Source organism: Psittacula echo, assembly GCF_963264785.1.
Source record: "Psittacula echo genome assembly, chromosome: 2".
In the NCBI taxonomy this organism is placed as follows: Eukaryota; Metazoa; Chordata; class Aves; order Psittaciformes; family Psittacidae; genus Psittacula; species Psittacula echo.
The window spans coordinates 5,080,918-5,092,772 of record NC_137737.1 but is presented as its reverse complement, the minus strand read 5'-3'; the positions used below and the strand labels follow the sequence as shown (position 1 = coordinate 5,092,772).

Below are 11,855 nucleotides of genomic sequence, written 5' to 3'. Positions count from 1 at the left end.
ATGTATCTTTATTTCATAGTCGTTTGAACAGCAGAGAGGTTGGCAATAGTGACAGCCTTGGAAGTGTGCACTCTGTGTTTGTGTGTCTGGTTTGATCCCTCCAGCTTGGCTCCCACTTGATGTCTTGGAAGACCCACCATCGAGCTGCTTTTACACAAAGCAGCAAATGGAAATACCTCTCCCATGGGCTCTCCAAAAGCATCATATCTCAACATCCCCAACCTGGACTGAAGGGTTAAAACCAAGCACTGGACTGCAAAGAACCACTACTGCCTTCCAGCCAACAGCCAGCAAAGCTTCATTACACTGCTGGGGTAGCCTTCACTTCTTTCCCATCATTGCTGGTTCTTTGGTTTTTATTGTCTTTAACCTTCTTCTCAGCAAAAATTGCCTTCAGATTTATATTTGCTGAGGACTGTGTGTGGCCCAACAAAGACTGGAATATTTCAGCTGGGTTTCCATCCCTTAAAGAGGTCAGATGGTTCCTAAAGCTGGTACAGCGAGTTGTCCTGGAGTTTGTTTTCAATACACAGTTGTTTTTCATAAGGCAGAGTATTCCCTACTAGCATTCAGTTTCTGTTATTTACGTAATGCTTTCATCTTCTATTGCCATTAATATATTTTGACTGACTATGCTGCAAGTCATCACTGCTTCCCCCATGATGCTGGAGCATAAATAAAGCTTCCAACGGGGGTTTTTTTTAAGGATCTGGCAGTGGGTCTCGCTCTCCCACAGGAATCAGTGAAACTGGCTTCTGGCTGACAAGAAAAGGACCAGGAAAGCAGGGAATGCTTCTGGAAAGACACCCGCCTTCTCAGTAAGTCAATGTCTGGTAAGTAATGAATGGATTAGTAAGTACCATGCCTGGTACTTGCTATTTCATTCATGCACCTAACTGGACTAGTTGGACAACCCATTGAGCAGCTGCCACTCAGCCAATAAGCCCAATTGTATCTCCCAATGCAAAGCAGATGTAACTCCCTCTGCTTATTGAGACAGGACCTCCTTCCCCAGGAGCCTGAACTGGGGCACTGTGAAGAACATGGAGCTCCCACAGGTTTCTGTCAGGGTTTATGGAGAACCAAAACAAGAGAAGGCGGCAGAGACTAGCCATGCTGGTGTCCCAACAAAGCGCAGCAAGATGGGAAAGGACATTGCAGAGTGACAGCCTCGGCTGATTGCTGGACTGCTGCACTGGTTCTTTGCCAAAACAACCGAGCCTATATAGTCCTAATAAATTCCCTGTGTAAAAAAATATATCTATAGATCGTGCCTTAGGAAGAACGCTGCAGCTGCTAACGGGGCTGGATGTGGCCAAATGAAATGCTCTAACACTCTCTAATTCCACATGGAGCTGTGACAACTCTCTTTGCAAAGAGTGGCTCTACTCAAACATGTGTGCGCGCAAACATACATGTACACACACGCACATACCTACAGCTTTATAATCCCAGGGGGAAGACCTGGGTTGTGGGGGACCCCCACCGCTACACGATCATGAACTGGCAGACATAGGGCAGCTGCTCTTTGCACCTCTTGTCGAACCACTTCCCGATGGCAGCTCCCGACAAGGCCGCGCAGTTTTCCAGCTTGCCGCCGTCGGGCTGGGTGGTGATTTCAGTCTCCCAGTTCTTGTAGCGGATGGGGCCACCCGTCATGTCGACCCACTTGCCCTCCACGGCCATGTCGTTGAGGCCCAGCCAGATCTCCGCCTCGGAGCCGATGCTCTTGCGCATGTAGTCGTAGAGCGCATCGTTCTCCTCGCCGCCCTGCGGGGTGCTGAGCGTGCCGCCCTGCGAGATGCAGTTCTCGCTGGCCTCGTGGTAGGTCTTGGTCTCCGGGAACGCAAGGAAGCATTTTAGGTGGATTTTGGTGCCTTTCAGGCAAACTGAGAGGTCACGGCACAAACAGAACAAAAAAGAAGACAGAAAAGGGAACTGGGGTTAAAAGCAGTGCATGGGAAGAGGCAGCAGCAGCGAATGCAGTGGCCAAACTACAGAGTTCATTTCTTAGGCTGCGCAGTGACCCTCAGCAGCACAGGAGTCCCAGGGGCCTTGTCGCTCCTTTGCAGGACACAGCTACCAGAGATGAGACTCTTCATCAGGGACTGTAGCGATAGGACAAGGGGTGATGGGGTCAAACTGAAACAGGGGAAGTTCAGGTTAGATCTAAGGCAGAAGCTCTTCCCTGTGAGGGTGCTGAGGCGCTGGCACAGGGTGCCCGGAGAAGCTGTGGCTGCCCCATCCCTGGCAGTGTTCAAGGCCAGGTTGGATGGGGCTTGGAGCAACCTGCTCTACTGGAAGGTGTCCCTGCCCATGGCAGGTGTTGGAACTGGATAAGCTTTAAGGTCCCTTTGAACCCAAACCCATCTGGGATTCTGTGATTCTATGAACTGGGGATGTGCCCTCCCTGTCTGCAAACCACTGGGATAAATAGATCTCGAGGTGCCCTTCCACCCTCCTGGGCTCTGCCAGAGCAGAGGCACAGCCTGGTCCTGCCCTGGCCATGCTCTTCCCCAGCCTTCTCTGATGCATTTGTTGGAGGCATGGTGTGTGATGGGTGCTGCTGAGGGTTTGGGGAACAAGCGTGCAATGCCAGTAACATCACCTTAAGTAGGCAAGATGAAGAAAGTGTCTTTTTTAATAAGCTCTGCTCAGCAGCGTTGTGCTTTCATCACTTGAGGCCTCCAGAGGAAATTTCTACTTGCCTCTGACTTTATTGTTACAGATAGCAATTTGGTTTGCTTTTCTTTCAAGCTCTAAACCTTGGCAGTGCAAGGTACTGTGGCCAAACAAGAACTGATCAGAGCCACACATTAATATCCAAACCGACTTCATCTTAATGAATATGAGCTTGGAACTAAAGCCTTGATTTTGCTTGTGTTGCTTTTCTTTGAAGGAGAAAATTCTCTTTAACTTGCATTTTCATCTCATTTCTGTTTCGTGTTCTGCAAGTCCTTCTCCTATTGATGTCAGTGACATTTGTGGAAAGTAACTGTGGAGCATGGCTGGAAGATGGACATTTTGGGACTGTCCTCTGTACGTGTCCAATGAAGCACATTGGGATTGACCTCCAGTGAGCAATACCTTGGTATATATAAGAGACCAGGTCATCATTTCACTGGGGTCAGACAAAAACCAAGCTACATTGACTAAAGCAGACTAATCCATTACTCATCCCTCATGAACATCTAGCTTAGTGTCATCGCAGTGCCACAGCTTTACAAATGGTAAACTCTAGAACATCAAGAGGGGGACTACATGCCATTAACTGCCTGAGGGGTTTCATCTGCCTGAAGGAACTGCATTTTGATACCCCAACATCTCCCTATGATGGACTCCATGTCCATCTGGGCATCGTGGGTGCTTGGGCATCTCTTGTCAAAATGTGTGGAGCAATTGTAGCCACCTTATAAGCAGCTTCTCTCAAAGCAAAAGCCATGCCTTCTTCAGCAAGTCCTTTACCTGTCTGGAGAGCTTGCTTTTCCTTTAGTAGAGCAACCTCCTGAGAGATGTTGTCAATCATGGCCTTCAGGTCTTCAATCATTTTGAGGCTCACACCATCTGGTGGGGAAATCAAGGGAGGAACATAAATATTGATCACATGCCCAGGAGAGGACCAAAGCTGTTCCTGTCATCAACACTTTGCCTGCCTGCAGAGAATGACAAACAAAAGGAATCCACAGTGTCAACACCCAGGTCCCCTTGCACATCCATCAGAGGGATCATCATATGCTCTCTAGCCTCGTTCCACCATCAACCCAGTTTTCCCAGTTTGGGTTTCAGGGCATTGCACCCTATGGAGCTTCCTACCACAGAGGTGTTCCTTGGGCTGCTGCTGTGGTGGGGGGGGGTCACACACAAAAGCATCACAAGGTGCAGGCTCATCTCTGGAGCTCCTATGTATGGCGCTTGCCTGGGGTGCTGATCTGATGGTGCTGCCACGTGTGAATATTTTGTGGGGAACTTGAAGCTGATGATGAACAGCTTCTTGGGCAGCTGCAGCCTGCTAAAGCCCATGTCTTGCTAGGTATGTTGCCTCTGCAATGGATCTAAGCAGCTATTAATCACTACTGGGATTTTTCCTGTCTAGGAGCAAAAGGTGGTGGGACATCAGCTGTTGAGGCAGAGGCACCAAGCCAGGCAAGTGGAGAAGCAGCTTGGATGGTGACCCAACCTACCAGCTCGAACACTACATGGTGCCATGGGTATGAAAAGCCAGACACACCCGGAGGAGGGCATTGAGCTGCTTTACTTATTGCTTCATTAACTTTAATAGGTTCATTTAACGCTGAGGCACTAGTTGTTATTCTTCTGCCTTTGATGAAAACACTGTGGGAAACAGCTGATTAAAGCCATTTGTTGAGTTTTTTCTCATGCAAACCTGCCTTGCAGCAGAACAAATGTCACTTTTAAGTTTAAGTAACATCCAAGGGCCACAGCAGGACACTGCCAAAGAATCTTGCTCTTTATGTTGCTCCAGCTGGATTTGCTGGTGGGTTCCTATCAAGGTGACACATCTTCTTGATAACTACCTAAGCACCTTGTCCCGTATATATATACACATATATATATATATATATACCCGTATATATTATACCACCTCGTGTCCAAATCCTGGGCCACAAGATGCTCTTGCAGCAGCACATTCAGCAGGACATCACAGGGAGAACCGAGACTGGTGAATTTGCACTCCAGCTACAAAAGGAGCACTGTGGCTACAGCAACAGACACCGAGTTCCCTATTTTATTGCCAGAGGGCTTTGTTCTCTGCACTGTCATCTCCCTGAAGCAAGGCTTGGGTCTGTGGAAGGTGTCCCTGCCCATGGCAGGGGGTTGGAACTGGGTGAGCTTTAAGGTCCTTTCAACCCAAACCAGTTTGGGATTCCACGATTTTCAGGGAAGAGCACCCAGACTACAAAGTTACACCAAAATTCAGGGCAGCATCAGGAGTGGAGCCCAAATCGGTCCCTATCCACTGATTTAAGCATCCAGACTCCAATTTCCATCTCCATTTACCTTCAAAACACATGTGAGAGCTACACAGAGATGTCCCCTCCTTGTGCCCCCAGCACCTCACTGTGGCTCTGACCAAGGCCTGTGTCCCCATGTGGAGGGGTGCCATTGCCCACCTCCCCTGGGCACCTTTGTGTGCAAGTCCCTCTTGCCTCCGAAGACACTGGGGTTCAGGGATTGTTTCCTGAATCACTGCACCTGGAAAAATCAGTGGGGAGCAATTTGAGGGGGAACCCCCCCACAACAGTAGGCCAAGTGAATGTGCTGTCTCATCGTTTTCTACATGCTATGGTTTGGCTTTTTCATGTTGAAACAGCAGCATTTTCGTCCTGAAGCAGATCCAAATGTAAGCAGTAATTACAAAAAAAAGAAAAGAAGAATTAAAAAGAAAAGGAAAAATGCAGATAGAGAAATGAAAAGCTTGGCTCGAATCAGCGTTTTCTTTTCTAACATTTATGGTTTGGCTGCACAGATTGAAAAGAAAGAAAACCAGCCAAACACCCCAACCCTCCAGTGGCTTCACCCTGCCTGAACCTCCCTGGGAAAGAGTAAGGGGTGAGCTGGGATGGGGCACTGGAGGCTGAGGATGGGATGAGGCCATTCTCACCCCTGCAGCGGGTAGGCATCTGCAGGCTTGGATGTGGCAAGGGGCTGGGGACAAAGAGGAGCCTCACGGGAGAGTTTTAGCCCTTTCCTCCCTCTTTTCCCACCCCCTGGCATGGGTGAAAGTCAGAAGAATGTCAGCCAAGGGATGCTGAAGTTTCCAGTAAAGGCAGTGCAGCTGATGTGGCTGCCCAAAACATGCCAAGTTGTTGGGTGTTTTCCTTTTCCCCACAGAAAACTTGACTTTGAAAAGGAACTCTGAGGCTCTCAGTAAAAGCTGCCAGCAGAGGACTGCTTTTTCGGGACAGCCCCCACAAATGGTTTTAAATCAGAGCCCGATTTTCCTGTCAAAAAGGCAATTTTTCTCCCACCTTCTTGTCACCAATGGGTTCCAAACCACAGCTGCAGTGATACAGGGAGAAAAACAGGATTTCTCTAAGTAATCTCTCTCTCTCCTGGTGCCTCCAGTGAGTTCCATGCACTTATGTGCCCAATATGAACCTACGGGGGTATTTTTGGCTCTAGAGAACAACCACAGCCTATAAAGATGTAGAATAAGCAGCTATGCCATAATTCTATAGAGGAAACTAATGGGAGAGAAAGGAAAAACTTCTCAAGGATCCAAGATCTGAGATATGATAAAAACAGCCACTGGGTGAGCAGAGAGCAGCCAGGCCAAACAAATTCCTGGGATGCTTCTCCCTTGCTCCCTGCTTCATTCCAAGCAGGAAAGCGCTTGCCAGAAGTGGTCCAAGTCAGACACATCAGGCAGGTTCTCACGCCACTGGGATGGATGCAAGCTCCTTCCTTACTTGCCTTCTAGGATTAATACGCACTGAGCTGGAGGGAGGAAGGGTGGGACAGTGGCAAAAGAGGAGAAGAGAAGGAAAAACCAAACACACAAGGGAAAAGAAGACTTTGGCATCTTTTCATGTCTGTTGCCCTCTGGTGAGCTTGAGAGGTCGGAGCTTGTATACGGCTTGACATGCACCAGGGGTAAGTGTTTAAAAACCAAGATCCATGTTGCTGTTTAAGGGGTTCTGTGTGATCTGCCTACTCCTGTCTCCAAATCTACAACAGTTTTCTGTCATCTGCCACTTGGTTCTGAAAACAAATGAATGAGGGGCAGGGGGGCTAGAAATGGAGAGTTTCATAGAGGACAAATCTGGGGAGAAGCACAGATAACATGGAAAAGGTGTTGCCCTCTGAAATTCAGACCAAGCTGTCCCACCACTTATTTAAGGTAGGAACCCACCCAAAATACTTCACTGGGTTACAGAAGAGCTCCACAATCATTCAACAGGGGAAAAAAATAACTCTCTGTTAGGGTTTTAGCTGCTTATTTGAAAGCTTCATTAAAGCACTGTTAAATCCCCAAACACTGGAGCCAACAGCATCCCCCCAAGCCCCGCAAGGTTTCCCACAGGGAACATACCAAAGCTCCTTTACCTTTCTTGGAAGGTGCTGGTTTCTGCCGGACTTTCCCGTTTTGCTGGCTGGAGATGTGGGCAAGGGAGAGGAGGCAGAGGAGCAGGCAGGCTCCCCGCAGCGCCATGCCGAGCAGGGCTGCAGTGGCTCTGCTCTGCCCTCACGCAGCCGGCTTGGATCCCAAAGCACTGTCCCAGAGAGCCGCCCGCTGAGCTCCAGCCAGAGGCAGCCTCCTGGCCCCGGGGGAGGCTCAGCGGCTCCAGCCAAGGCTGGGAACATCCCAGAGGGGTTGTGTTGCCTAGCACATTGCTCGGGTTTGCTTAGAAATAAAAGGGAATGAATACACTGAGAGTCTGCTAAGCTAAACATAAAGAAAGGCTGGGAGTAGAGCTGGAATGATTTCCTATGGCTTTTTAGTGAAATAGCATGAGTTTGGGAATTGGTGGAGTCACCGTCCCTGGAAATGTTCACAAACTATATAAATGAGGCCTTCAGTGACATGGGTTAGTGGTGGCCTTGGCAGTGCTCAGGTAAGGGTCAGACTTCATGATCTTAAGGGTCTTTTCTGACCTGGCTGATTCTATGATTCTATGTGTCACAACATGAAGTGTGAAACAGTGTTTGGGTGGCCAAGGGAGCAAAGAGGGGCCCAGGCAGCCCTGCAAGGGATGCTGCCTGCAGGAATGCTGTCCGCAGGAGATGTTGCCTGCAGGGATGCTGCCAGTGCAACAGGAGCAGAGGCAGCACATGGGAGGACGCAAGGCCCTGCATGGAAATTCCTGGTTTATCCCCACTGCAAGGGGCTGCTGTGGTCCCCCCAGCCTGTGTGCAGCCACAGGGAGAGCAGAATGGGGAGAATGTGTTCCACAGAAAGCCACTGTCCCTGAGGCCACCTTGCAGGGTCCCAGCACGACTTCTTGAAGCAGTTGGGCTGTGTTGAGCAGCCCTGCAGCCTAAACCAAGACCTCTGCCTGATGGTTTTGGGTGCTACAGCGGAAGCAGGTGAGTCTTTCCTGCAGGAGGAACAGGAACAGGAGAGGAGGGCGAATGGGCATTTGGGAGAACAAAGTGCTCTGGATATTGGCCATTAACCTTAAATCTTTCCTGAAGAATTAAGGCAAGATGCCACCCAGCACAAGGTGAACCACTGAAGTCCTAGGAGCATAAAAGGTGTGAGATAAACAGGGGTGTAGCTGGAAAAAGAACTGCTGTTGATTTAGTTTGGCCACAACTGCGTTACCCTGCCTTGCACTTCTGCTGAATAAGGAAAACCTTGCCCTTATATCCCATCTGAATAGAGCTCCCTTGCATCCACAGCCCAAACTTCTGAAGCCAAGGAGGAATGGGTTTGATTTTTACTCCCCTTTACCACACACCCTAACCCACTCAGATGTAGGCCAGAGGATATGTATTTTGGGGATTTACTGTTCTCCTTCCTGGACTATCCCCAAATGGGATGGAGCTCAAAGAGATGCCAAACACCTACATACACGTTCCCTTCTCCTGACATTTAAGTAGCATTTACCTATCCAAAGTACTTTTGGTAACTCAGCACCTCCCAGTTTTCCTTGGCTCCAGATTTGCTCGCCTGCCTTTGCTTTGATTCATGTCCTGCCACACTGGGGACAAAACCAAAAAGCTCCTTTCACTGCTGTGTGTGAAATGGATGGATCTGGCATGGAGTCTGACAGCAATCCCTAACCACAGGTTTCCGGGTATTTGGGATTCTCCAGAACACTGCATTTCTCCAGTTCCCCAGCTGAAATGAGGAGGGCAGCTTTCCATTAACACCTTAGGACAGGTCTGCAACCAAGGGGCCTCTGTACCAGCCAGCAGGTCCTGTGCTAAACACCACCATCACTTTTCTTGAAAAGGAGAAAAATGGAAAGAAGCAGACTCAAAACACCTGTCTCTGGCTGTAACCCCTATTCACAGGGGGCTATGCTTCAGTTCTGCCCTATGTAGATTGAAAATAAATCCTTCACATTATAAAAGTTCATAAACCCCTGCAAATGCACCCAACAGGAGCAAGCTGAAGCGTTGCTGCAATCACCTCTGAACAGGGGTGCTACAGGGAATGGCCACCTAAAGGCACGAAGGCCCATCCCTGACTGGTTTGTGTCGGAAGGCACCTTAAAGCTCCTCCAGTTCCAACCCCTGCCACGGGCAGGGACACCTTCCACTGGAGCAGCTTGCTCCAAGCCCCTGTGTCCAACCTGGCCTTGAACACTGCCAGGGATGGGGCAGCCACAGCTTCTCTGGGCACCCTGTGCCAGCGCCTCAGCACCCTCACAGGGAAGAGCTTCTGCCTTAGATCTAACCTGAACTTCCCCTGTTTCAGTCTGAATCCATTATCCATACGCAGCCCATCCCCTGCCTGGGCTCCTGCTGAAGCCTGAGGCTGCAGTTCCAGTTAAATAATGGGGTCTCAAAGGTCCTCTGTAATGTGGCTCTTTGAGCAGACATCATGCTTTTGAGATCCTGATGATTCACACTTCTTGATTCACAGCTGGAGGGCTCATTAGGCACACACAGCCCATCAGAGAGAAACAGCAGGCACAGGGCAAAAGAGAGCAACAGCTAATTCATGGAAGGGTTAATGGAAAGTAGAAAGACTGTAATTACACCAAGCAACCAGGGGTTTGTCCATGATTTTTTTAAATCTGGCCAATTACAGATTCTACTTCCCCATAAAAGCACTTTACTCCTGGTTTCAAGCCTGGTCTCCTGCTCAGATAGACAGCAGCTGCTGCTAGCTGTAAAGAAACTAATTCAAGATGAAGAGGGCAGAAGAACCTATGCTTATGGAAACTGCCCCAGGGCCACAGCCAGAAAAGTTTACGTGGCTTTGGGAAACCCATAAGTAGGCTGTGATGCTGAATTTGGAAGGCTTTCAGCTAGCAAAACAGTGGCTGGAATAAGCCCACAAAAGGAAGCTGGATGCTCCTGGCAGTAATGCAGACCTGTGATTTCATGCCCAGCTAGGCAAGGAAATGGGCAGGGAGATCAGAGGCTGTTTTGATTCAGCTCCTAGGAAATAAGCAGGTATTGCCAAGCCAAGAAATGAGGCAGTGCCGCCGCACAATGGCTGGAAAGTGGAAGGGTGGGCTAGAAAACAGCATTCACACAGCCATTATCAAGATCAGCAGTTACCAGAGCTGGCTTTCCAAGGCTCAGTTATGAGTTCAAAGGCAGGCCACCACAATGGTGAATGGTGCCTGCTCTTTGCCTGCAGCTCCCCCTCCTCTAGGGAGGCTCCAGGCTTCCTCACCGGTAACAAAAGCAGGAGAGCAAATGGGAGACCCAAAACCATAGAAACACAGAATCATAGAACCAGCCAGGTTGGAAAAGCCCTTTAAGCTCATCCAGTCCAACCGTTCCCCAGCACTGCCAAGGCCACCACTAACCCGTGGCACTGAGGCCTCGTCTCCACGGTGTGTGAACACTTGCAGGGACGGTGACTGCAGCCCTGCCCTGGGCAGCCTGTTCCAATGCCTGAGCACCCTCTGGGGAAGGAATTGTTCCTCAGCTCCAGTCTAAACCTCTTTCCATGTGGGACTGTGCAGCTTGGTTTGACCCATGCCTGGGGCAGCATTCTGGGTTTCATTCCTCTGCTGCCTTGACCAATCTGCTCTGCAGGAGGAGGATCTGTCTCTCAGCCACATCACAGTAACCTCAAAGAGGAATAGGAGAGAAATAGGGTGGACAATAAAATACACGCTGTGAGGAAGTGCGGTGAGCAGAAGAAAATCTCTGATATTAATTAGCTGCTGCCCAAACTCGTGCTGGCATCGTTCCTGCTTTCCACCAGCATAAACAACATCACAACAGGTTAAAATGGAAAAAGGCAAATCTGTGGATCATTGTTTTTGAGACCTATGGAGAAGAAATGCAATAATAGTTCAGGAAAGGGTGGTTTTCCTAAGCACAATGATAGGGAAAACCAAAGAATCAGCACTTTGCCAAAACGTTATCCTCAGCACCAACATCAGGAAACTGGCTCAGAGCCTAAGGAAGGAGCATTCCAATCACATCACATCCCATTGCAAGCACGGCTCACATCCCTACCCCACATTCACCCAGGGTCCCAGCACAGAAGGATCTGCGCTATCAGAGATCCTCAGGCCTTAAACCTGACCCAAAAGTAGAGAACTTGAGTTCAAGTGCTGTCAACTGCCCAAAATCCTCCTGTTTCCAAAAGGAGCTCCACTGAAGGACTCACCCCTCCCTTTTGTTCACAGCATGCATGTGGGTTAGGGGTATATCCATCTGTCTTCACTGCTTTGCTTTTCTGCCCGTCATCCACGTCCCAAAACCCAACCAGCCAAAGGAAAACAGGAGTCAAGCATCTAAATCTAAACCAAAACTCTGGAGACAATCCTAATTGTGCAGGTTCGTTGAGCAGGCTGCCCAAAATCCATCTTGGCATGAGCCAAGTCATGGATGAAATGAAGTCATGGTTGAAATTAAAGTCAGTATTTCAGGCAAGCAGATGGTGGTTTTGCCAGTTTATAATCTTGTTGCATGCCTCATCAGATTAAAGTTGGTCTCTCTAGGGGGAAAGAAGAGAGGTAGGGCTTAAATCATGACTTTTCAACCCATAGGTTTCTACGGAAATATCAAAACTTACCAAAACACAGCGAGAACATGTAGCGAGAGAGCTCCTCTGGAAGGGAGGTCCTGCAGGCTGGTGGCTCCAACACCCAAGCACAACTAGCTTGGCTGCAGTCTCCTCCATGCTGTCTCGGTGCACACCACCTCTGTACATCAGCAAACAGCTGAGGTTTCGTTTCCTTTTTCATCCCTGA

The 11,855-nt window shown here is 49.2% G+C and overlaps 1 protein-coding gene across 5 annotated transcripts; it reads right to left on the bottom strand.

Moving 5' to 3' along the window:
• Window positions 1-11,849, bottom strand: CLEC3B (C-type lectin domain family 3 member B; the record flags this gene model as incomplete). Of its 5 annotated transcripts, none has more annotated exons than XM_080639479.1 (3): window positions 1-1,889; window positions 3,466-3,564; window positions 11,678-11,849. In XM_080639479.1, the coding sequence occupies 3 exons, from the start codon at window positions 11,847-11,849 to the stop codon at window positions 1,489-1,491; spliced, it is 672 nt and encodes a 223-aa protein (XP_080495605.1). In that variant the 3' UTR covers window positions 1-1,488. The 5 variants fall into 5 exon arrangements, with proteins under 5 accessions (XP_080495605.1, XP_080495609.1, XP_080495607.1 ...); XM_080639483.1 differs by lacking the exon at window positions 11,678-11,849 and adding an exon at window positions 11,270-11,344; XM_080639481.1 differs by lacking the exon at window positions 11,678-11,849 and adding an exon at window positions 11,270-11,309 and having other exon boundaries at window positions 3,466-3,653.
• Window positions 11,850-11,855: the final 6 nt, after the last annotated feature.